Source organism: Lissotriton vulgaris, unplaced genomic scaffold (genome assembly GCF_964263255.1).
Source record: "Lissotriton vulgaris unplaced genomic scaffold, aLisVul1.2 SCAFFOLD_550, whole genome shotgun sequence".
Taxonomy (NCBI): Eukaryota; Metazoa; Chordata; class Amphibia; order Caudata; family Salamandridae; genus Lissotriton; species Lissotriton vulgaris.
The window spans coordinates 16,211-42,487 of NW_028247597.1; the positions used below are offsets into that span (position 1 = coordinate 16,211).

General features: G+C 44.4%; 1 protein-coding gene across 1 annotated transcript in view; it reads left to right on the forward strand.

The window, feature by feature from the left end:
- The first annotated feature begins 856 nt into the window (after positions 1 to 856).
- CALML4 (calmodulin like 4) overlaps positions 857 to 26,277 on the forward strand; it is a 44,250-nt gene continuing 18,829 nt past the window's right edge. The window contains exons 1-2 of the mRNA XM_086949738.1: positions 857 to 1,020; positions 4,391 to 4,421. Of these exons, the coding sequence (XP_086805864.1) occupies positions 1,018 to 1,020; positions 4,391 to 4,421 (34 nt within the window). The 5' untranslated portion in view covers positions 857 to 1,017. The remainder of the gene's footprint in view (positions 1,021 to 4,390; positions 4,422 to 26,277) is intronic.

Sequence of the window (26,277 nt, forward strand, 5' to 3'; positions counted from 1 at the left end):
TGGACTGTTCCCATGAGGCACAGGGTCATGACTGATTTGCATATGGTGTGTTTGACTCGGGTGGCTAAGTGAGCTAAAGAACGAAGATAGATTCAACCCAGATCTGTGACTGGGGGTGAGTGTCTCAGAAGTTTCAGCGCTCCCTCCATCGTCTCCTTGTTTGCTTTGTTCGCCCTGAATTGGCAGGGTGTGCCCAGACGTGATTGCTATACAACTGGATTCAAGCTAGCCTGCCTGATGAAGGGTGTTTCCCAAAAATCGGTTCCAGAATGTTTGTTTCCAGTCCAGGGAATCCTGGCTTGGTAGTTCGGGCTGGACTGTTCCCATGAGGAACAGATGATTTGCATATGGCTGGGTCTGAACTGGGGTGGCAAAGTGAGCTAAAGAATGATGATGGATTCAACTCAGATCTGTGACTGGGGATAAGTGTCGGAAAAGTTTCAGCGCCGTCCATTATCTGTATATTTAGATGCACCATTATCTGGATATTTAGATGCACCACACGGCCAACCGCCGAGCTTTAAGTACTGATATCAGTCTAACTTTTGTCGAGGACATTGGATGGAGGTTGTACTCTAAGGGGTTAAATATTTATCTCAAAAAAAGTTATACATGTGTAGATATTTTTTAAGCAATTCTGTTTCAATTCATTAGATAATGCAGTTTACAGAAACAGTTGCAGAAGAACAAGCTGGGGTATTTTATTAATAGCTTCTCAGTTCTCACAATAGAAATGCCGAACAATGCGTGCAGCGATGGCGCTCTCTGCTGGATGAATGCCAAGGTTATCTGGCTCTGCCCTGGGAAGGAGCCACGCGGGGAGCCACCCGAGCTGGCGAGGATCGCTTACCGTTACCATGGCCGCAGCAGGCATCGCCTCTGTCTTCTCCTGCGCCTGGGTGGACTTTGCTACTTCGTCAGACAGAAGGAAGTTACGGAGCAGGAGGTAAAACGAACACAGGCCCTCAACCATCAGGAAACTCGAAACTAGGAAAGCAGGGCACACAGACTCGAAAGATGGTAAGCAGCGGCGGGCTAGCTAAAACCGGGTTTCGCTGGAATTGTGGGCAGTTCATGGCTCTGAAAGGCGGCAGGGCATGGGTGAAGGCTGTCTCGTGCCAGGCTGGTGCGGTGCCAATGATAAGCCGGTAGAGCTGTGGAAAAGTCAGTCATAGATATGTGTGGGTGGTGCGTTCACTCTGAAAGGGCAGTGGTGGCTTGGGTGGACATGTTGAAATGCCATTCTAGTCTGCCTTTGATCTGGAGAGTTTTCATCTGATCGGTCCTTCCAAAAGGATTATGAGCTCGTTTTATATGCCGGTTTCAGCGCCACATCCCATAGGCTATCCTAACACCAGCGCCCTGTTGAACCAAAGGGGTCCGGAGGCCAGAATGACAGAGGACAGGTGTAGCTAGGGCGCGAGGTGGGAAGTACGGCAGGTTTACAGCCGCATCCTCCGGCGGGACCTTGGGTGCAACAATGAGCGCATTTACAAGCTGTCACGCTGACCTATTTGTGTCAGTCTAGGTTTAATGGGTATTGGGTCCGCTTATTTCATCTAATTTTTTCCGACCAGGTTGTTTCAGCTTTTCGAACTCCCCCGAACGAATTTGTATGTTATAATCTGTACAAATTTTTTAAATCCATGTTAGTCTTATACTAATTATTGATGTATTTATCTTATGTAAAGTTTACTTTTTTATCTATGTTATATTTGTGGTCCTCGGTTGAGTACCAACACAAATAAAATCTTTTGACTTTGACTTTGACTTCAGCTTTTCGCTTCAGACTGTGTCACAGCCCAGTTGGTATTCATCGCTCACCTAAAGCTAATGGCTGTTTGGGTATATCCTACCACCTCCACTCCATTGCTTCCATTGAACTTTAGAACAATAGCCTTTTCTATTTGTTCCTGCTGGCTCCCTCCTGTTTGTCTCACTCCAATGTGCTAAGTAGTGGCGGCTGGTGACCTTGGGAAGTGGTGAGGTTCTACCAGGAGTACACCCTAATTTAAAAATAAAAGCCTCATTTATACTCTCTTGCTCTCACATTGACTCACTAAACCACTCACTCTAACTCACATTCTCCCAATCATTTTCACGCATACTCACTCTCACTTACTGTTGCACAAAAACATACTCATTGGTACTCATTATGACTTACTCACACACACTAACTGCACCTACTGCACTATTGATAGCTACACCCTGGCTCACTTCCACTCCCCTCACAACCTCCAATCATCCACTCCTTCCAATGAACTCACACCACTTCACTCACTCCTTTTAACTCACTTTCACTTATTCATATACTGTCATACTCAGTATCTCACTCAGTCACAAACACACTCACACACACTTTTACTCAATCCCATGCACTTTCACACACATACATGAACAGAGAAACACATTTTTTTCCATTCCTTGCTTCCTTTGCAGCAGAGCAGGGCTTTGGTGGTGGAGATTTGTAACCAGCAAGCTATGATTCCCACCCAGGTGCTAGCTAGAGCAGCAAGGGAAGGGTTGAAAAGGAAAACACCCACCCCAGTCCCTCTCCCAGCTTCCTGCTACAGCTGGAAGCACAGTCCCATAAGAAGCTCAGACAGAGCTTGGGATCCTGCCCCTGCTGCGCTGTGTGGCATCTTGTTGGCCTCAGGGGTGCACTGATGCGTGCCTTGACAGCCACATTTTAGCAGAAACGCTATGCTGCTTGAGGCATGTTTGCTAAATAGAATGGATTGTGCCTGTGTGAGGGGACGGTAGTTGAGCTGTGCCCCTCAGACATGCACAATTCAGACATCCACCCACAGAGTGTTGTGTTTTAAAAGTACTCTGTAGCTGGATGATGTCTCAGCTCTCTCAGAGTCTATTCCTCTTCTTGGCATCAGGAGCCTTGAGACAAGTCAGAGAGGGCAGGCCTGCACACTGGCCAGTGTTCATGAAAATACAAAAGTTTTGTTTTCATGAACACTGCTACAATAAATAATGCACATTGTCAGGGCCCATAGAGGCATGGTGCAGAATGTGGGACCTGGCCGAGGGACGGCGCCCTGGAACCCCTCACAAGGAGGCACCACTGGTACTAAAACAGATTGCTTTAGCACATTAAAACCAGAGTTTTTGTCTCTGCCAATGCTTCTTTTAAAATAGCGTCATTGAGAAACAGCTCACACTCCTAGTGCTAAGTGCACTTCTATGAGGTAGCAATATCCATAGAATTTGAAACTGTGAGCTTCAAGTTTAAACAAATCTCTGCGATAGGTGCCTTAATCTATTGAGCCTTCTCACTTACAACCAGGTACCTGCAGGTTTCAAGCAGATCTCTGCAGCAGGTACACTAACCCATTGATCTAATTGAATGATCTGTAGATTTCATGTAAACCTATGAAGTGGATACAAAAACTCACTGAGGCATTTCAAATATATCTTAACCTCTAAAATGTAAAGCCTACCATGGATATCAAGAACATTAAGAACAAGTTTGATGTATGTTGGGGACATCGGGGGAGATACAATTTGGAATGAGTGTTTGAAAGAGAGAAAGAGAAATAGCAATTTATTTCCCAAAAGAAGAGATGTTATTCGTTCAGTATTTGGGCTCAGAGAAGAGTTTCATCGCTTTATACCCAAGATTTCCTTGTTTAAGTTTTTGGCCTGAGTATCAGCATTCACTGAAGATAGATGCCTGCTCTTTGCATGGCTTATATAGAAGGGATCTATCCAATTGGGTTCTTGTTTGACAGCCCCTGTATAATGTATGATTAGGCTTTCCTGTTTTCAGTTTCTATTTATTGAAAATTCTGGTGGGGTTCTTTCAGTGTTTTCATAAACGAAAAATCTGTGGTTACCAGTTACCACCAACAAACTACCAGCGCGTCCAACACTGTCACAACCACTACAACATCATAACCAACATCACTATTAGTAAAATGACCACCACTACTGCCACCATCAATACTACACGACCATCATCAATTGAATCACCACCACTATCACAACACCATCACACTACCACACACCACCAATACCACAAACACCTCCCATACCACAGAGACCACTATTATCACCACCACTATCAATACAATCAACACTTCCAATATTTTCCTAATATCCATGCCACCAATAATTTCACTACCACCACTAGTACCACCACCATCAATAACAATTCGATCAGAAAGAATACCACCACCAAGCACTGCCAAAGCCAGTAGGTCTGGTTTTGATATATTATTGCATGGCAACATTGTTTCTGCATGCCTCTGTTTGAGAATGTTGACAAATTAAACCCAGATGTATTGGCGTTGCCAATGCATGTTAAATCTGTGAGCGCAAGATGTTTGTCTCATTGGCCTTGGTCCTGATAAACTGTTGTTTCTTTGTCTTCCTACAGACCAAATTCCTGTCCCAGGATGAAATCAATGGTAAGTGTATTAATAATATTTTACCCAGGTCTTGCCATTTCATAGTGCTGCAGAAACACAGCTCTTAATATTACCCAACTCATTAGTACTCATTTCACCAACCTCAAAAACATAAAGGAAAAGTTAAGTCATCCGGTAAAGAATATAGTCCTGTCACCTGCAGATTTCACATATATTTCCGCAAGAGGTGCACCTGAGCTATCTTTCCATATGTACCTGCCTCTGAACGCCCCATCTCTGTTATCAAGTTCATTGATAGTGTCTTGTTGATGCTTCCAGATCCACTTCTGCCATATGGTAGAGGTGCTCGACAAAGGGACAGTATACCACAATATTCTGCCCTAGCAGCAATTAACACAGGTATTCATGTGTGCAAGCAAGTTCCTTCCAGGGCTTATATGGAGATGTTTTCTGCTCTCGCAGCTGCATTCTTGAAAAAGGACAATAAACAGAAGTCTTCTTGCCTGGCAGCAAGGACCTGGTGAAAGGTGCTACACATATTATGCCTTCAAAACACATACGCCCCCGGGAAATACTGATTCCACATTTGAAGTGCTGGGTTCTTTTGTTTAATGTCGAATAAGGTTTGTAACGAATCCTTTGCATTGTGTAGACGTTGCAAAATATGATACTTTATCAACTTATTTTTTTGATATATTAAGAGATTTTACTATTGATATAGCACGTACCAGGCTCAAGATGGTTTCATAGATAGAGAGGTGAACAGCAACAACAATAGCAACAACGTATGTACAATAACTAGAACCTGTAGTTAAAAAAAATTAGAATAACAAATCAAAAAGTGTGTGAGATAAAGTGTGTGTGTGAGAGAGAGAGAGTGAGTGTCGTAGAAAAGAGAGAGAGAGAAGGCAGGAATCACTTTTGACAAGGAAGTGTACTAATTCATCCACTCATTGAAAGCCCGAGGACTTCGTGTTGCAGCCTGTTCTAAAAACCTGAAAATAAATTGTTGACTAGAAGGCGCTTAATTGGTAGACAAGGTGAATATAACAACACAGTGAATAACATGTAATAGAAAAATAAACCTGCAATTGACTGTATATTTGAAATTGCATAAGGACTGGGGTAATCAAAAAACATAGTCCAGTTGCTGACAGCAGTCATCAGCGTTTCAGCTGTGTGGGGTCATCATCAAGGAAGGGCCTAAAGACACTACAGCCACACTCCAAAAAGGATAAAGGGATACAAATGAGAAGCTTCACAATGTCTTGAAATGTTATTAATTTTGGCTAAATTTCGAGGTAAACTTCAGAAAGATCGGCCAATTGGGATGTTTCTGGCCTCCCCCAAAGCTTATGTAGGAACTGCTAGGATGAGCAAGAGAGCACCATCCCTTGCAATGAGATACCAAATGATCTTAATTTTTAAGAATTAACTTTAATAGCCTCAGATGAGCAAACTTAGAAAACTTGACAAAGCATCCCGTTTTCTCTTCCGCATTAGTCTGCCAAAAATGGCTTCAGTTCAAGCGCAGAGAGATATCAGACAATGGTTATCTGTGTCTCCATGAACTGCTGCTAATATTATAACAGTAGTAATATTGCAGTTCATCCATCAATCACTTACGTGACCGTTTTAAGAAGTCATTCATTTATATCATTGACACAAGGACACACATAAATAGATTAGACACTAGATCGTCATGCATGCATTTGTGAACACAGGTTCTTCATTCTATTCAGGATCAAAAAGGTTCAATCCCCTTAACAGATGCACAAATGTCAAAGTCTTTCGGGCCCTGCTCCTCCCACGCTGTGATTTTTGTTATAGATTACAAAGAAGTGGCTAAATCACTCGTTATTGTATATTACAGTTTGAAAACGAGGAATCTTATTCATTTTTGTTTCCTCTCTTATTGTTTTACAACTTTATGATAAGGTTGTATCTAGTTGATTTGTCTTTCTATTTATGCTGTGGAAAACGAGTCCACTTCTGGACCAAGTGCAGCAAAACTATAATTCAAGCAACTATTTCTTCGAGGTTGGACTACGGTAATTCCCTCTGCGTTCGTCTTCCTACCTATGTCCTGCGCAGAGGTCCGGTGGTGCAAAATGACACTGTTTGACTGTTACTTGTGCTCCCATCTGGAGCTTCTATTCCAGGTCTTTCCTCCTCTCTACACTGGCTCCCTGTGGCCAACCAAGCACACTATTTTTTATAACACTTTCGGTTGCCTCTCTGGCATTTAATCACACATAAGCACACAGGGCAAATAGCTGTGTAGAATACATTCATTCTTCATGGGCCAGTTGGCCTGCTCTGCTATTTGTCTACTAAGACTGCCTACTATCTCAAGAAACTGTCTTGGAGGTTTTTCTTTCTCTTGAAGTTAAAGCAAAACATTGGAACCACCTTTCGCTTTATTCGGATCCTCATCACACTTCCTTTAGGGAGAATCTCAAAGCATGGCCATTTCCTAATTAACTTTTTGTCTTATGCCTCACTTTGCTCACCAGCCTCGATCTTGGCTCCTGGGTTTCAAATATTAGTTGGCTTTGAAAGTCTCTTTCATTCATTTCTGAACCATGGGGTCGACGTGACCATTCATACATTTCCTCTCTATTAAACTGAAGCGTTTTAAAGGTAAGCAAGATGACAGAGTACTTACAGGATTATGGGCCCGATGTAGGTAGGGCTTTACCGATCGGTATCGGCCGAAAATACCGATTTTTGGCCCTTACCGATCGGTAAACAGCCATCGAGATGTAGGGAACCAAAAACAGAACGAATCGGATAGAAAACCGATTCGGAATGAGTACCGAATGGGAAAGAATCCGATACGTACATACCGAAAATCGGATATGTAACGAATCGGAAAAACACCGATTCGGTTACTAAGACCGAATCGGTCCATGTACCGATTCGTTAGTGACACCGAATCGGAAAATCACCGATTCGGTCCTACTACCGAATCGTTGGTGACACCGAATCGGAAAATCACCGATTCGGTCCTACTACCGATTCGTTAGTGACACCGAATCGGAAAATCACCGATTCGGTCCATGTACTGAATCGTAAGTGACACCGAATCGGAAAATCCCCGATTCGGTCCATGTACCGAATCGGAAAAAATACCGATTCGGACATGAGCCGATTCGGAAATCATGCCGATTCGTATGATTCTCCGATCGGGAAATTCCCCGATTCCGACAGTTGGGGAGATGTAGGGAGGCACAGAAACACCGAAATCGGCTCAAAATCGGTAGAATTCACTCGGTATTTACCATGGATTGCAATCAGGTGGTAACCAACTCCAACCCATATAAACAGTCCCAAAATGCATTGCAACTTGCAGGATGGCAGCTTTCTATGTCATTGCGAGGCGGCTACGGCTACAGCAGGAAGGACAGAGGGAATGGCTAAGAAATGAACAGGTCTACAGACAGAGGATAACCCTGTTCATGCTCACTGAGGCTGAGATCCTACAGAGATACAGGCTGGACTCTGACACCATACTTGAGCTCATCAGGGACCTTAAGCCATACTTGGACCACCACACCCCAAGGGCACACGCCATCCCTGCGCACGTCCAGGTGCTATGCAGCCTACACCTGGTAGCGTCTGGCAGCTATCAAAGTGGAGTAGCAGCAGCAGGAGGGGTGAGCCAGAGCAGCCTGTCAAGGTTCTTCCACATATTCCTTGACGCCATGATAGACAGGATGGACCAATACATCTCATTCCCTGCAACCCACGCAGAACTGCTACAAACCAAAGCTGACTTCTACCAGATGGCGCAATTTCCCCAAATCATCGGTTGCATAGATGGCACGCATATTCCGATTTGCCCACCAGCGGACACCGAATACATATACCGCAATCGGAAATCTACACACACCATCAACGTGCAGGTGATCTGCAATGCCAAGTGCACCATCACAGACCTGGTAGCAAAATTTCCAGGAAGTACCCATGACTCCTATATATTCCAACAGAGCGGCATATATGCACGGCTGATGGCTGGCGAATTTGGAGAAGGATACCTCCTAGGTGAGACACATCATCAGACCCCCATAACACATAGTAGGTAGGTGTAATACATGTATGCATGTGTCTAATGTGACCCCTTTCTCTTCCAGGCGACAGTGCATATGCCCTCCGCTCATTCATACTCACCCCCTACCTCAACCCCTCCACACCCAGCCAAAGGAGGTATAACCGGGCCCACATACGCACCAGGAATGTTGTTGAACGGACCTTTGGCATCTGGAAAAGTAGATTCAGATGCCTGCACAAGAGTGGAGGTGCAAGGCAGTATACCCCTATCACCTGCTGCAAGATCATAGCTGTATGTGCAATGTTACACAACCTTGCGGTCAAGAAGGGCACTGAGGTGGAGTTGTCTGACTACGAGGACTATGACGACGACGAAGCTGTGCCACTGACACAGCCAGCTGGGGTGTGTACGCCAAGTGATGGCAGATACAGACGTGAGGAGATCACTGAGAACTATTTCTGACTGAGTACAGATGCAAAGACAGCTAAATGTTGCTTGGAAAAATTTTTTATTAATAGTGATGCACCACAGTTACAGCACTGATGTGCATCAAAAAATGGAGATTGTAAACTCAAATAAAGTCCAGGGTTCTGGTTTGCTCATCCCCCCTTGCCAGGCTATTTTTTGGCCCGCTTTCCAGACCCACTGGGGTGTCCCTCGGCCCCCTCTGAATGCCCAGCAGCATCAGCGGATCGCCTGGTGCTCCTCCTTGGCTCTGATGCAGCGCTGGCCGGGCTGCTACGGCTGCTGCTGTCTCCAGCATCACCCAGGTCCAGGGCAGGATTGGAGGCGGCGTTTGATATTAACATGGCCTCCATGGCCGTGGTGATCCTGGCCATCCCCCTGGTGAGCTCAGCCGTATGCTGACTGAGCACAGACTCTTGATTTGAGCTGCGATGGCACAGCTGTGCGGTCGCCGCTGCAAGGCGGGCCATGGCCCGGTTGAGCACCCGGGCATCCCTCCTGCGCGCAACCTCATGCTCCTCCTGCCTGGCAGTTGAGTGGGTGATGGCAGTGGTCAGCCTGCCCAACCCTGCTGCCACCTCCTTGTTGCTGTCCACAACAGCCTGGAAACCCTTCACCAACTCCCCCATCTGCATGTTGTGCTGCAGGAGCTGGCGTTGGCAGGCCATGGTGGATCTGGCCTGTTGGCGCTGGATTTTTACCATCTGGCCCTCCAGGCCCAGGAACAGACTGCCCTCCCGTGCTGGTGCAGCAGTGGTGGTGGTGGTGGCACGGCGTCTGGCACTGCTGCCTCCGGCCTGCTGAGTGGGCTGGGGTGCCACTGGTGGTGGTGTGGTGCTGGCCGGTCCCGGAGCCCCTGCTCCCAGGACAGGTTGGACGGGTGGCAAGGCCACGGTTGTGGCAGGAGCTGGTGTCGGCGGAATGGTCTGCCTTGTAGGGGAGTTGTCTGGTGAAAATTGCAAGGGGGGTGTGCTGGACAGTACTGGGGAGTGCACTGCCTGGAAATCAATCACCAGGACTCCCTCCATTCCAAGCCCTGGGGTGTCTCCTTCCTCATCCTCGTCCTCCTCCTCCTGGCCAGCCTGGCTGGTGCTCGGCCCTGCGACTGCAGTGTTTGATGTTGATGCTCCCTCTGCTGTCACAGTGGTGCCGCCTGATGGTGCCCCTAGGTACAAAGAAGCATTTGTAAACTGAGTGCCGATGTATTACAGTCAGTACAATTATGGCATTCCACATGTCCTTGCATCTCCTTACACCGTGTCACACTGTTTCCTGTCTTGTGATTCTGCACTGACATATTTGGCTAACTTCTGCTGACTACATGTACCATGATGCTTGTCTCTTGTATGTTGGTGACAGTACAGTGCTGGTGTTTGCCTATGCATTGTGTCTCATGGGGAGGTGTCTGGTAGGGTGTGTCATGATGCGCATGCTTCTTACCTGTAGCTGTGGCTCTCGCAGAGCTGTCCAGGGTCCCGATTCCTACAATGCTCTCCCTCTCGATGGTGCTGGAGACAATTTCCTCCAGCTCGGTGAGGGGTGGCGCCGGGTTCTTGCCTCCTCCGGTGTGTCCAGCCTGCCTTTGGATGTCAGACAGCTTCCTCTTCGTGAGGCTGCGGAGGTCGTAAAACCTTTTCTTAAGTTCCTCAATGGACCTGGGGGTGACACCAGCAGCATTGACCTTCTGGGCGATGTCGGCCCACATTCTCCTCTTGGTGCTGTCTGGCACGTTGAGGGACAGCTTGCCAAACAGCTGGCGGTGCACCCTCACCACCTCCTCAACCAGCACCTGAAGTTCGGTGGTGGTGAACTTGGGCTTCCTCTTTTGGGAGGACTTCTGGCTTCCTGCCTGATCTGCCATTTTCTGCTGTTCAGTCTGCAACCTCCTTCTCCCACTGCTGCTAACTGTGTGTTGGGCTCAGGCAGGCTTTCCAGAAACTTCTAGAAACTTCTTAATTAGCTGCACCTGCCAGGGTTGCCACTCCCTGTTTGGGTGGGGGAGGGGGAGCCACCTCATTGGCTGAATCGCCTATTGCCAAATCGGCTTTTACCGAATCGGTAAAATCCGATTCGGTAAAATCCGATTCGGTATTATCCGATTCGGTAAAAGCCGAATCGGTTCATTCAATGCATTCCTATGGGCTTTTTCGCCATGGGTCTATGATTGCCGATTCGGATTTTACCGATTCGGCTTTTGCCGAATCGGTATTCGCCGAATCGGGAATATCCGATTCGGTGGTAGCCGAATCGGTGTTTTCCGATTCGTTGTTGGCCGATTCGGTAATTTCCGATTCGGCCCGAGCAGAATCGGAACGTACCGATTCTCATTACCGATGCCGGCCGATTCGGTATTCATTCGGTATTTTTTTCCTACATCTCGTTTTCCGATTTCAGAATACCGATTCGGCCCGCCTCGGTATTTTGAAATCGGAAAATCGCGTTTACCTACATCGGGCCCTTAGTGTGCCGATAGAGGCTGGTAGCTGACCATTGCTTTTGCCAGCATTATAATTGACCATTAGATTGTAAGATAAGGAAGGTTACAATAAAGCTACTACCTTCTTAAGGAGCATTGAAACCCAACAAAGGCTGAAAACATCCTATACAGTTTCTATTTTGTCATGTTGTGTTTTTTTACAAGCATTTTGCAGACTTTTTAAAAGCACTACTGATAACGCCGGATTCTTACCTTTATCTTTAAACTTATTTTACCACATTTTAAGAATCCTTGACTAACTGGATCTTTTTATCTGCTAAGAAGTGTAAAGGGGAGAAAATCCATTTCACTTGTAATCTTCAAATGACCAAAATTATTGAGACTCAAAGGATTACTGACTACAAATCAAATGTTAAGGTTTTTTTAATTACAGAGCCAAAAATAATTGCACATAGAAATAAATGGGCACTAATACAAACATAATGCTAAGCAGGAGTCTCATCCGACTCAGAATGAGAAGAATAGTTAATTCTAAAAGCATCAGGCAAACGATAACAGCTCCAACCTCTATCCTAGTATTCATTCAACTAAAAAGGAAAATTAATTAATCTGTCCCTACACTATCACTAAGGTGACATCCCTGCTCTGTATCATCCCAGGCAAGAGAGGAAAAAAGGTGTCAGCAGTGAGGACTTCCTCAGAAGTACATTCACTTGAGCTGGTTCTAAGATGCTCCTTCTCCTTTCCTGCCCTTTCTTAGTAACCCTCTCTCTCTCGTTCTGACTCTCCTCCCTCGGGGCACTATCCCTATTACAAAATCACAAAACAGTAGAACACTCCCCTTGCACGCCCCTTTGGACAGGTCTCCTTTCTGTACTTTTCCATCAAAACTCTGACCTCGTCCAATAACTGTTGAGTGTCCTTGGGTCCCAGGGACCTTCTCCGCTGAAAGTATCATATCTGCATTCGTGTACACTCCCATGGCGGCTTCTCCTACCATCCTAACTCCGGAAACAAAGGGCTATTCTGCCTAACGATATGTATGTCCTTGCACCTGCAACAAGAAGCATGTAAACAGAATTTCCTTGCACGAACACACAAAACTATTAACTACATTCGACTAAAAAGAGCCTTCCCAAGGAAAAATAAATTTCGGCCCTACGATATTCAGCTAACATATGAAATCATAAATAGGCCTCCTATTGCAAAGCAAGAAGAATTAACATGGCCTTTACACATTTACACCCACCGTTCTAAATCATTTTTTAAGTATTGGTGCAATTACCTTGGTACATAATAAGCAACTTCACTTGCAGACCTTAATATAATACACGTTTAAATCTATTGCATCTCCTTATGTGAACTAATTTGTTATGCATCATCTAAACACACATCTGGTTAAACACGACATTGATCTTCATGAATAACGTATTTACATTTCTATTTACTCTAATATGTACTGTTTTTAGTACATGTGGTTGCTGACTATCGGTGATTATAGTGCACCCCTACAATTTTCAGAATAACATGATGCTCTATCACTACCCAAACCAGCTTATTCACATGTTAATTAACCAGCCTCATCAACACATTCCATTCCCCTTATGCCACCCACCCACTCGCACTCTTCTTCAGTCATGGCATATCTAAATATGAATAGTACACAAAGAACTCTAGATCTAAGCATTCTTGTTTACGCAGCCACATGCATGATAAATCTAGCTCTTCATAGCGGTACAGTGCTTTCAAGAATGCCAAATAGCCTAGGCTTTGTCCCGCTCCACATTTCTTTGCAATGGCACTCTGTGCAGCAAGATACCCCAGGCCCCCTAAAGTAGTCTTATGATGAGAGCCATTCTGATCTTTACTTCTACCTAGTAGTCAAATGTTTGGGGATATCTCAAGAGGGCACCCGCAACTCTGGATTCTGTACCCCTACTTTCTTTCAGACTCGTATTATCACTGGGCAGGACCTAATCATGTGACAGCAACCTTCACAGCGCTCTCCCCTGCATATTGAGGAGGGGCATTCAATAATTCCCATTTTACATAGCCTAGGTGGGCGGTAGGAACATCTATGTATGAACTGAAATATTATGAGGCATAGGATTGCAGGAATTCTAAGCTCATGAGGAGCCAGCCTGCAGTCTGCCCCTCATCCTCAATGGGCCTTCTATCCTCTTTCCAGGCCTGAAGCAGGGAACTAAGAGCTAGATGTACAAAAAAGTCAGTTTGCGATTTCCTAATTAATCCGATTTGCAGTTAGGAAATTAAAAATAGGTATGTACAACATTGCCTCACACACTGTTTGTGATTCCCAATGTGCCACAAATGGACCTGCCTCATCAATATTCATTAGGCAGGACACAATTCGCGACCCATTGGGAATAGCTACAATCAGACAGAAATGCCTGTGATTGTTTTTTAAATAAAGGAATTTTATTTAGATCTCGCTCAGCAGTGCTTGCACTGTATCTTTGAAACATTCTGTATCAGGAATATAAGCTTTAGGCTCCTACCATCTTTCTAATTGGCTCCTTTTACTGTTCTTCATAAATGGCTGCTTTTCTTTAGTTAACATGCTCAAGTCCCTCCTTTTTTACTTTTGCAAACACCCAGGAGGACTGCCTCTTTTACATGTGCTCTTATTTTTCATGTTATTTGTTACTTTCTGAGAACTCTTTTTTCTTTTTGCTTGTTTAGGCTCAGGAACTCTCTCACCTCAACGGTCGCTCCCTTTCCTCGGCTGCCGCTGCCTCCTCCTACCCCCTGTTGTGCTGCTGATTCCCACTCCCCTTGTTTTTATTTATTCCTCTTCCAGTCCGTATCCACATTCTGTCCAGTCTCTCTCCCGCCCCATTCCACCTACTACTCTTTCCGCCCCACTAGTTTCTCCTCAGCTCCTTGCTTGTCTTCGCACCCTTCCTCCCTCTGGCAGTCCTCTTGGTAGCCCCCGCTTCCCCCGCCCTTCTTGCTGGTGTGTACACGCGCTTGTTGTGAAGCAGGAATCCATTAGTCTCCCTCTCAGCGAAAGGGCATGAATCAGATTTTTTTTGTTTAATAATATTTATTACGTTTTCAGAAAAAGAAAGGCATTATCAAGCAAATTAACACATTGTGAATAAAATATAACAATTAATATATAAAGGAAACGCTTGAGTAAATAATTTGAAAGAAAACAAAAGAGAGAAAAGGGAAAGAAAGAAAGAAACAAACAAACAAACAAAGAAAAAAGAGGAGAGAAAGATAAAGAAAAAATATATATATAAAGGATATATGAGAAATAGAAACAATAAAAGGAAGGTAAAAATTAAGACGTAGGTGCATATGTAGAAGGATAAGAAGTAAAGGATAGCCAAAGAAGGTCAGATTTAATTTTCTGAGAAAGAGTAATAGAAGAGACATTAGCAATTCTGTGCTCGTCACAAATAACGATCCACCAAGTTAACGATGATAATTTGGAGTTATTTTTCCAACAGGACTGATTTTCTTTTTTTTAAAAACAATAGAAGCAGCTTAAAACTGACCTTAAAGCAATCCAGATCATCCACGAGAACACTTAAACAAGTCCCGCGGGGATACACATCTGCCACTCGATGAATGAACAGTACCTGTGCTGAATCACACTCCCAGAGAACAAAGCACCTCAGCAAAACCTCTGTAGGTGTGACAGTAAAAGGTGGCGAAGTCTCTAGTGCTGTAAAGCCGGCATGAAACTCATTGCTGCGATCACGCGTCCACCATTGAGAAGCCCACCTCTGCACTGCAAATTTGTCACATTTGTGAAGGCAAAGAATGTTTTGTGTACTAAAGACAGACATTGGCCCTTGGAAGCCATTCTATAACACGAAGAAGACAAGGAGACATTGTATACATAATGCTGGCTGCCGTGTGCATTACTCATGAAATACATATTGTGCCGCTCGCAGCTCATTTCTTGGACATAGGAAAGGAACTCTGCATCTCTGCGATTTGGGAGCCAGCAGCTCGTGAGGGGAAATACTCGGATTGTTTGTTTGGTCACAGCACAGGGGCCGGGACTGCGAGACCCAGGGTTCAGCGCATAGCAACTCAGCGCACCTGGAGTCTCTTCCCGCCCCCTGCTCCTCCCACCTACAGCGTCTACAACAGCTCGCGGCCCCCGCATCGCGGGAGCCGCTCGCAGCTCATTTCTTGGACATAGGAAAGGAACTCTGCATCTCTGCGATTTGGGAGCCAGCAGCTCGTGAGGGGAAATACTCGGATTGTTTGTTTGGTCACAGCACAGGGGCCGGGACTGCGAGACCCAGGGTTCAGCGCATAGCAACTCAGCGCACCTGGAGTCTCTTCCCGCCCCCTGCTCCTCCCACCTACAACGTCTACAACAGCTCACGGCCCCCGCTTCGCGGGAGCCGCTCGCAGGTCATTTCTTGGACATAGGAAAGGAACTCTGCATCTCTGCGATTTGGGAGCCAGCAGCTCGTGAGGGGAAATACTCGGATTGTTTGTTTGGTCACAGCACAGGGGCCGGGACTGCGAGACCCAGGGTTCAGCGCATAGCAACTCAGCGCACCTGGAGTCTCTTCCCGCCCCCTGCTCCTCCCACCTACAGCGTCTACAACAGCTCGCGGCCCCCGCATCGCGGGAGCCGCTCGCAGCTCATTTCTTGGACATAGGAAAGGAACTCTGCATCTCTGCCGATTTGGGAGCCAGCAGCTCATGAGGGGAAATACTCGGATTGTTTGTTTGGTCACAGCACAGAGGCCGGGACTGCGAGACCCAGGGTTCAGCGCATAGTAACTCAGCGCACCTGGAGTCTCTTCCAGCCCCCTACTCCTCCTACTCTCCCTACATAATAACGCCCCAACACGTAGCGGAACGCGTGCGGGACGCCCAGGCGAAGCCCGGGCAAAGGGCGGGCCCTCTGAGGCCCTCAGAGACCGAGAGAGGCCGGGCTGGGCCCAGCGTCTTTATTCTGGTATTGTGTCATTTTTGTTTTATCTTTTTCTTTTTTGATGGCTCTAAGTCCGGGGAAATTGTTGCATGAGAAGGTAGGGACTACAATTAATGGTCCTTTAGATAACTATTTTACGAAGGCTCTTGTGGACCAAGACAAGGAGAAAATGTTGGCAGTTCGTAGAGCAGAGCGCCGTCGCTCTATTGAAGGTTTAAAGAACACAACCCCTGCCACTTCTCCACTTAAAGACCTGCAGATTATTACAGAGGGGACTCTATCCACTCAAGATCCCTTATGTTTGGAAAGCTTTCCGTTATTGCTGCGTGACACTACCCCAACTCCCATGGGTCAAACTGGACAATATGCATCACAAATTTCACCATCTATAACTGTATTGCCTGAAGCTAACTTGTGTATGCGGCCATTGACAAGACCAAAGCAAGTCGTCGTAAGTAAACAGAGGAAAATTGTGCAGGCTAAAAGCCATGGGCCACCGCCTGCTAAAAAAAGAAGGAAGGGGGTGGTTCTGCAAAAGCCAAAAATTAGTCATTTGGACTTTGGAAAAGCTAACAAAGACATTAATAACATTGCTAAAAATCCCCTTGCTGAACAACCCAATAGGTCCTCTCAGATTAGTATGCCTCTTTCTCCTACAGTTGTTCAGGTGGAGAATGTCGCTGTTCCAATAGCTGAAATGGTCAACATTCTTCAAGTGGATAATCCTCCAGTAGCCTCACTCGATAGTATGGAACATTTAATTAGATCATTTATTTTACCTATTATTGAGAGATTGAGGAGGGTGGAGAAAAAACTCGAAGTAATTGAGACGGCAGTTAATAATCATCTTGGTTCAAATGAGGCTGTGAGGAGTGGGGTTTTGAAACCACCAGTTATGGTGTCTACATGTACTCCTAGTGTCTTACAAAATTCTGACCAACCGACAACCTCAATTATTACTACGAATCAAATAGCTCCACCACCCAAACAGACCACTAGTACAGTTCCTAAACCAGTAAATATTGTACAGACAGGATCTGTTAAACCACCAATGGGGGCTTCTCAACAACCAAAAGGAGATCCAACTAGACATACCAGGCCACCACCCCGTAGAATCCCCCAAGTAGAATTGCCCCCAGAAGCGGCCCCGTATGTAGTTGTTTTGATGGGGGGTACCTAGCTTACCAAACAATAAGAGGGAGGGATATTTCCAACTAAAAAATAAGATCATGCACTGGTTATCACAATATAGACCACTATCACATGACATCGTTGGTGACATAGTGCATGTTAGAAGACTCCCTTGGTTGGGCAGCAGGGTTAAGGACACGGATGGTGATCTGGTAGTGATTAACTTTTGAGATCCCCGAGCAGTAACCTATATTTTGAATTGGCCGCAGGGTGGTGGTGGTAATTCTATTATACCACGCCCCCTGACTTATTTTTATCCTAGGTCCCTGGTCTTTCCCCCCAACCACACTGGTGCCCAGATTCCCAACCAGATTGTTCCCCCCTTATTTTCCATCAATTCTGGGTTCTCATTAGAACCTCGACAATATCATCTAGTCGTAGACCCCTTTGGGTGGAATAAGGTACCATCTAGGTCTACTAGAAACTTGAATAGGAGGATGGAACATCTGAGACCCTTTACACCTTTGGAAACAGTAAATAGATATGATATCTTCTCTGGGCTAGATGATTGCGATTGAAGATCACTGAATGACCAGCAAATAGCTGGCCATACCGTTTCAACAGTGGTTACTGTGGGTGGGTGTAAAATGGGATAGAAATTATTACAATCCTTGCCGGAGAGCATAGGTGTTATCCATTCTAACCCTCTAGTATCTGTTACACGTAACATAGTTTACGATTTGCTATCGTCACCCATCCCTGTTGATGAGTCATCGACCCAAGACTCGATACCTTCTAGGTCAAACCATATGGAAGGAGTTTTGGAAACTGGAGGTGTTTTGAAATCAGGGCAGTCAACTGGTAACTCATTTCCTTTTGTGGCAGGGTCCATATTGGGGGCCTGCAACAATGTGGCCATGAATCAGGGGTTATCTCCTGTAGGGGTAAAACCAGTATCGGGAGGGATAAGACCAACCACACTAGAAAATATAACTTTAATATCATGGAATATAGCTGGTTTGGCTAAAAACCTCTCTGATCCTGATTGGGCCAAATATATAGATTCTTGTGATTTTTGCCTGCTCCAAGAGACTTGGTCCCTAGGAATGCCACATAGTATGGGTTACAAGACATATAATATTGCGGCAATTCCATCAGTCAGGGGGAGACCATCGGGGGGGCTCACTATCTGGATTAGTGTCTCCCTGGAGGTAAAAATTACGCAACTAACTACAGATTCTGCTGATATACTGGGTCTTTTAGTTAAACTGAATGATGGAAAGTGTATTGTGTTGTGTAATGTCTATAATCGCCCCTGTGGGTTAGCAAAGGGATCTGAAATTTTCAACAAATTGGATAAACTTCTTACTGAAATCGTAGAGGCACCTTGTGGTATAATTGTATGTGGTGATTTTAATTGTAATTTCGAACCGATTATAGGTTTCGGTGATGTTTTCTCAGAGGAGGATGGAGCAAATAATATTCCCCCATTATCATATATAGAGGGGGTGAGTTGCACGACATTAGCTACTCAGATTATGAGATTGGTAGCAGTACACGGCCTGAGGGCTTGTAATGGTCGTTTTCCATCAGACTCTCCGAAAGCACCAACTTTTGTAAAAAACAACTATCAAAGTCGGATTGATTACATTTTGTTCTCTTTTGACATCTGGAATTTTTTATTGGATTTCGAAATTGACCATAGATATGAGAGTGACCATCGACCACTGCGTTTGTCAATGCATAATAGCCTAGTTCCTAGCTCTAGGTTTACTGTGACGCAAAATACTATGGATAATCCAATTAATACTGGCCCTTTAATAAGTAACAATAGGAGATCACTTAAATGGGCTAATTTATTAAGTAACAAGGAGGCATTATCCAGTATTTATTCACTCTTTGCGGATACTTTTGATAAACACTTAGTCCAACCAGTAGAGGGTGAGGTTTTTATAAACCTACATATTGATTTTTTTGGTGCCTTGGTACCAATTGTGACAAAAATGCCGCATAAAAAAAGGTTGAATAAAACCAGTTCCTTTGGTACGAAGCAATGGTATAATAAAGAATGTCGCAATTTTAAGAGTAAACTCCTAGAGGCAATAAAGAGTAACTCAATAAACACTATTAGGACCTTAAGACAAGAGTATAAGAGAGTGCAGGGAATGGCAAGAACTGCATGGGATGAGGAATGTTGGGAGAAGATGCTTTTAGCTGTTAAACTCAAGAATAATGTGGGTTTTTGGCAACTTGTTACTAATGAGAATATAGGAGGAAGAACACCGGATGACGTGTTTATTAATGAGCAAACTTGGGTTGATCATTTCACCAATTTGTATAAAGCCCCTGATAGCGCAGAGGTTGTAAATAGACCAGAGGTTGTAAATAGACCATGGTTGGTAACGTCAACTAATATAGTAGAGTTTAGTCTTGAGGAAACGGAGTTAGCACTAAATGCTGTGAAAAACGGGAAAGCCCCCGGTTTAGATAAAATACCAGGGGATTTATATAAACATGAGACCAGCATTTGGGCGGCATATATAAACAAGCTTTTTAACGCTATAGCTGCCGGATGGAAATTACCACACAGTTGGCGGGGAGCAGAAATTATATTAGTTTTTAAAAAGGGGGATCGACAAGATCCTTCTAATTACCGTCCCATCTGTCTTTTAGACATTTTGCAAAAAAAAATTTCTAGGCATCTTTTAAATCGAATGGAAACATGGATTGATGAGAACGAGATTCTTACCAAGTTTCAAGCAGGTCAGGTTTTTAGGTTTTGTTGCATTTGTTGGAAATATGTTTCTTTGCTAAAAGGACATATTTATGTAGCGTTTGTTGATCTTAGGGCAGCTTTTGATTTAGTTTTGCGGGATCGTTTATGGGATTCTTTATTTGCAATGGGTTTACCCACATGTATACTCCAGCAGTTAGCAAGATTACATGATAATAATTTTGCTAGAGTGCGCTGGGGCCCGAAAGGGGAATTAACAGAACCCATACCTATTAGACGCGGGGCTCGTCAAGGATGTGTGTTGGCCCCTACACTTTTTTCTTTATTTGTCAACGACATCCCAGAAATCCTAGATAGGTGTGGCAACGACTCACCTAAACTAAACGGTGTGAGGGTCCCATCCCTGTTATTTGCGGATGATACTATCCTGATATCGTAAACGCCCATGGGCCTACAAACCCTATTGAACACTTTTAAAACATATTGTGATTCTAAAGGCCTTGAAATAAATGCGAAAAAAACAAATGTATGTCTATAAATCCACATAAAACTTTTAAGGGACAATTTTTTCTAAATAACCAAAGGCTTGATCTGGTCACAAATTTTTCGTATTTGGGTGTTACCCTAGATTCAAAAACCTCATGGAGTACACAAATTGAAAAGAGCAAAACCATATATAATCAGAGCTCTCTACCAATTCTAAAGTGCCATGGGGCCAGTTTAAGTAAATCCATATCACAAGCACTAGAAGTTTACAAATTTAAGGCGCAGCCTGGTGCTTTGTATGGAGCAGAAATCTGGGGCATAAAAGCAGGTAACATCTTTATGAACTGCGAAAATAATTTCTTTAGAAGGTTATTGAAGATGCCCAGACGTACCCCCCTTGTACCCTTGTTTTTGGATTTAAACATGAAAAGAACGGATCATATCGCATTACTTAGGCCACTGTTGTTTTGGGTCAGAATCTGGAGTACTCCTGAACTCACAGATTACAGACAAGGAATTATAGAAGTCAGGAGTCTGGATGATTATAATACAATCTCATGGCTTAATCATGTTAATCATTGGTTGCATCGAATAGGCCTTGCTCATTATTGGGATGACCCAGCAAGCTTGACGCAAAGATGTAAGTCTGAGGTTAAGAATCGATTCTGGTTTTATATAATACACGATCACCAAAATAATCTTCCTTGTGGGTCCATTACTCGTAGTTTTCTTGATTTTAAGAATGTTCCATTGTTCGAGGAATTTTTAAATGAGATACAACCAGCCCTAGCAAAAAGCCTGTACCTAAAATTTAGATATGGTATATTGAAAACAAAAGTAGTACTAGCTAAATGGAATAAGATTCAAGGTCAATCAAAAAGTACAAATTGTACATGTTGTGATTTAAATTTAAAAGAAGACGATATTCACATATTGTTCTTTTGTACTGCCTATGAACATGCTAGGAAAAAATGGATCAAACCTCTGTGTAAAGCCTTAGGCATTCGCGCCTATCAGGAAGCATATAGGATTGTTAAGACTGACACTAGACGCCTTATTGTGTTTTGTCTTAGCAGATTCCTTCTGAATGTTGGGTATGCACGTAAAATCATGGCCTTAGATCTATAGATAATATACATGTGCATATCTGATACAGGCTAGGTTGTTTTTTAGATGTGTTAGAGATGGAAACTGTTAATATATTTGATTTCATTTTCATGCCTTTTTAACGGGGATGCTTTTTTAACTCTTATTTGTTTGGGATGTTTAGTTTCTGCTTCCAAATGATTGTGTAATTACTAAGTATAATGCATGTTTTATTGTCTGAAATGTACAGTTTTTGCTTCAAATTGATTCGGCAATTATTATGTATAATGTGATGTGTTAAAATGTATCTTTTATGGCTAAAAATAGCCGAAATAAAGATTAAATGAATGAATATTGTAACCACTGACTTTGATCCTGCTGTGGCATTAGATCCCAGTTTCAATGTAATATTCCTTTATATTTTAAGCACTAACATTTCTTTAAAAACCCGTAATATAGTTGTATTGTAATTTGATATTCTAATATTGTAGCTATATACAGGAAAGTGGTAAAAATCCAATAGGTAAAAGGGCATTACGGACCACAATGCACCCTAAAAACATTCATACATTCTAAAACATATTATACAACATGCTGCACGCGCACACGGCACTTGATTGTCATTGGATTCCTGTTTAGAAACAGCTGAAACTTCCTTCAGTATCTCAAGGAGCGATTTTAAAAAAAGGCTATGGGGTAAATTATCTTTAATTAGGATGTACGGAAGCAGCAGCTGGCAGAGAGAGAGTATGCCACTCTTTCTTCCCGCCCATTGATGTCTATTTATTAAACAATTATCACTGTGTGCCCACAAGCTTTGGCTGCTGTGCGTGCCTCTGCATCATGCTGCTGGTCGTCATCCAATGTACGCAGGAAACTATCACCATTCGTGATAATGTCTATATTCATATGTATTGTGCAACTCTTTTTCTTGTTCTCGAGTGTGGCCAGTACTTGCTCAGCCTCCTTCCCTCCCTCCTTCTCTCTCACCCTCTAGCTCCCCCAGTGCTTTAAATGGAAAAAAATACGTGCAGGTACTCATTAAAATGAGCTAGAGGTGTGTCAAGTGGGCTAGGAGGGGGGGGGGCGGGTGGGAGGGGGGGGATACGGGAAAATATGATCGTACATAATGACTTCTGTACCAGTTGCAGCACATAGCAAAACACATGAGAAATGCATGTACGTCAACAAAACAGTTTAACACAAAATGAAAGCCAAACAGGATATGTTAATTGCCATTGTTTTGTAATATTTGCTGCTTCTTAATGCCATCCTGTTATTTGTTGTTGTTTGGCACAATACTATAAATTCTCAAGCGTGCACACACACACACAGAAAGTAACAAGCACGCATGTACAGAAAAGCATTCCACACAATCCCCTTAAAATATCTCCCGAGAGTGTCTTGATTCTCTCCCTTTTTCTCACAGAAGAACAGGCAGACACAAGCAGGCAAGCACACAGCCATATGCTGGTAAAATAAAATGACTTTGTTTAAAGATGTGGCTGCCGAAGAAGAGACAGTTAAAAAGAAATACGACGTTTTATGCTGGATCATGAAAGGTTGCAAAGACTGATTGTATTGACCCGTTTTTGAACAATTAAACTTTATTGAGGTGTTTGCAGTGAAGAACAAAGAAAAGCTGTATCCCTCGTGGTAATCAGTCCAGGTGCACGGGGTGACATTTTTTAATTAGAAGCTATTTGAAACCAACTACTTAGTTATGATGCTTCAAGAAAACAGTTCACTTGAAATTGCAAAATCAGTTTTAGATCTATATATATTACCATGAGATGTGAGAGCTAAGAATGAAGAGTATTTTATTTATGTCCATGCAAAACTGAAGTATATAAGGGTCTTTTAATATGGCGCTCGTCAGGTGACAACTGCGTGTTGCGGCCAAAATACGTCCTGTCCGGTGTGGCCTAAATGAATTAAACATGCATTTCTTACATCCTGGAGTGCCGTATTTTTCATACTTGGAAGAAATAATGAGATTTTTTTTTAAGTGCTGTGGTAGCGCTTTTAAACGAGCATCACCAGCGTTTTGGAAGCCAGCCGTAACAACTGCAAAACAGGAGGATATATATATTACTTAACACACAAATTTGTGTTAAAATACCATTTCTGAGCCCATTTATGAATTCAGAACTCAACAAATGTCAATTTTATCTGAAAAAGTGGCACTAACTTCACCTGTCACCTCACTTCTTTACATTCCTTCCTCCCTCTCCTTCCTTCTATGTTCACCTTGTCTTTCCCCCAACCAATAAATACATCACCAGTTGTCATGGGAGCTCATTCCTGGTGCGCTGCAGGTCCCTGCTATTCATTGCCCTAAGGGCAGGGCTAACTTCACACCCATGAAGCCATTACCCAGGGCAGTCGCTGTTATCATGTAAATGCAGCAATTAGTGTTGGAGGGGCACAGTGTGACAAGAGCCCACTCAAACCCTGCAGTGTGGAATCTCTGAAGTGGGTGCTGCTGGAATCTTCAGCAGCAACTCTGCAAAAGGGTGGCTACTTCACGACTCATTTACTTACAAGCTGGTCGGAAGCCCTGCCCTGAGCTGGTTGATATGCCTAACCTGAGCCTGCCATCGAACAGGGTACCAGTACTCTACCTGTCTACAGAGAAGTGCCGGTACTGACGGGCCAAAATTTCGAAGTGCCGGTACTCAGTACCGGTGAGTACTGGCTCATTTAAAGCACTGAGCTCCCCTCAACTGTCTGCTTCTCAGAATATGCTCCGATTTACTCCGATTTCGAAGTGCGGGAGCTCAGACTTGCAGCGAATGCATCAGGGCCCGGTGCCAGCCCTCTTATCAGCATCCAGGCCCGTTAATCACACGCAGCAGCGCTTCCACCAATGCCTGTCATCTGCCTCCAACCGCTTACTTTCCCTCCACCAATGATATTATCCCTTCACCTGTTTTTTTTTTTAATCACGTGGGCATATTTTAGGGGAAATCAGTAAGGCTGGAAAAAAAAGCTTCCAGAATTAAGGAAGTAGTGTACAATTCGTACTGCTTGGGAAACAGGCTTCTTCTCCCTCGTTAGGGAGATCATTAGACTAGATGTGTTTTTTAAACAAGGAGCAGAAGAAAGATGCAACTAACCCTTGAACGGTCGAGCTTACTTAATACACAGTTGAAAAAAACAAAAGGGGGGGCTGTCTCCAGTCATTCCACACCTTGAGCAAACTTCCTGTTCCTTTGCAATCTATAACAACGGTACTGTCAAGATCCAAGGCAAAGGCACCTGCCTCTCTCTCTTTGACCACCTCTTCCCCTCCCTACTCCCCTCCTCTGCAACCAAGTTTTCCCCTGACTCTCCATCTAGTTCTACCCATTACTCCCTTTCTCCTCCCCTGACCCCCCTACACTCCAATAGGCTGCACCCTCGGGAGGCACAGGATGGCCGTCTTCCCTCCCACTCCCCTGTGCCCTCCTCTCCCTTTCCTCTCACTTCACAGTATGCCTCCCCTTCATCACTTCAGCCTTACCACTAGCTAATACGCTCCTCGTCCAATCTACACCGTCCCGGTATGCCAATCTTATCTCCTCCCCCTATTCCTACCTGCTACTCCCTTTTTTAATCCACCTCTCCTCCAACCTTCTCCCCAGTTAACTTTCCTTATGCTCCCCTCATTCCTCCCTCTCCCCCTCTTCTTTACCCCCTCCTCCCCTCGCTTCTTACCCCGATTTCTCCACAATCCCATTGAATCTCTTTCCCCCCCCCCCCCACTCCTCCAGCAATGCTGTGCTACCCCCTTTCCCCCCTTGGTAACCCTTTCCATCCCCCTCCATCGGGCCCAGCAGAACCATTTCCTTTCTTCAACTTCCCCTTCTCCCAACCCCTTCACTCTTCCAGATGCCCATTCCCTCATAGCCACCTCTCCTAGCCAACAGGACCTCTCCAACCACCTCCCCTCTTTTCCTCCCAAACCTCCTACATTCCTATGACACCTCACAGTCCTCCCCTCTCCTTCTACCCTACAGCCTTGAACCGCACCCATCTCCCCCTAAATTTGTCCATCATTTCTTTCCTTCTTGTAACGTCAACAAAGACAACTCTCCCTTCACCTCTGATACACCAACCCCCGCTTTCAACCTCCACCTTTCCCCACCTATGAACCCTATACTCCAACTCTCCTCCTGTCCCCCCAACTCTCCCTGCCTTCCACCACCAATTTCACCCCCTCCTGTTGCCATTAAGACACCCAACCTTCCGTGCTCTGCCCTACTCTCTCTTGAAAATAAACTAGGCTCTCTTATCACCTCCATCTCCCAGCTTGTAGCTACCATTTCACTTTTAAGCTCCAAGATTTCCACTTTCCCATTGACCTCACTTCTTTTGGAAAACTCTCACCTTCCCACGAGATGCACCTCGCCCCCTCACCCCATCATAGCCAAGCATAACCTGTCGTCTGCAAACATCGTTCACTCACACAAGCCAGTGAACGCCACCCTTCTTCAACTTGCATCTCCGAGTAACCCAACTATCTACACTATTCCGACTATCTCTTCTGTCAGAACCAAGCATCACCTAAACCCTCCTGTGCACCCC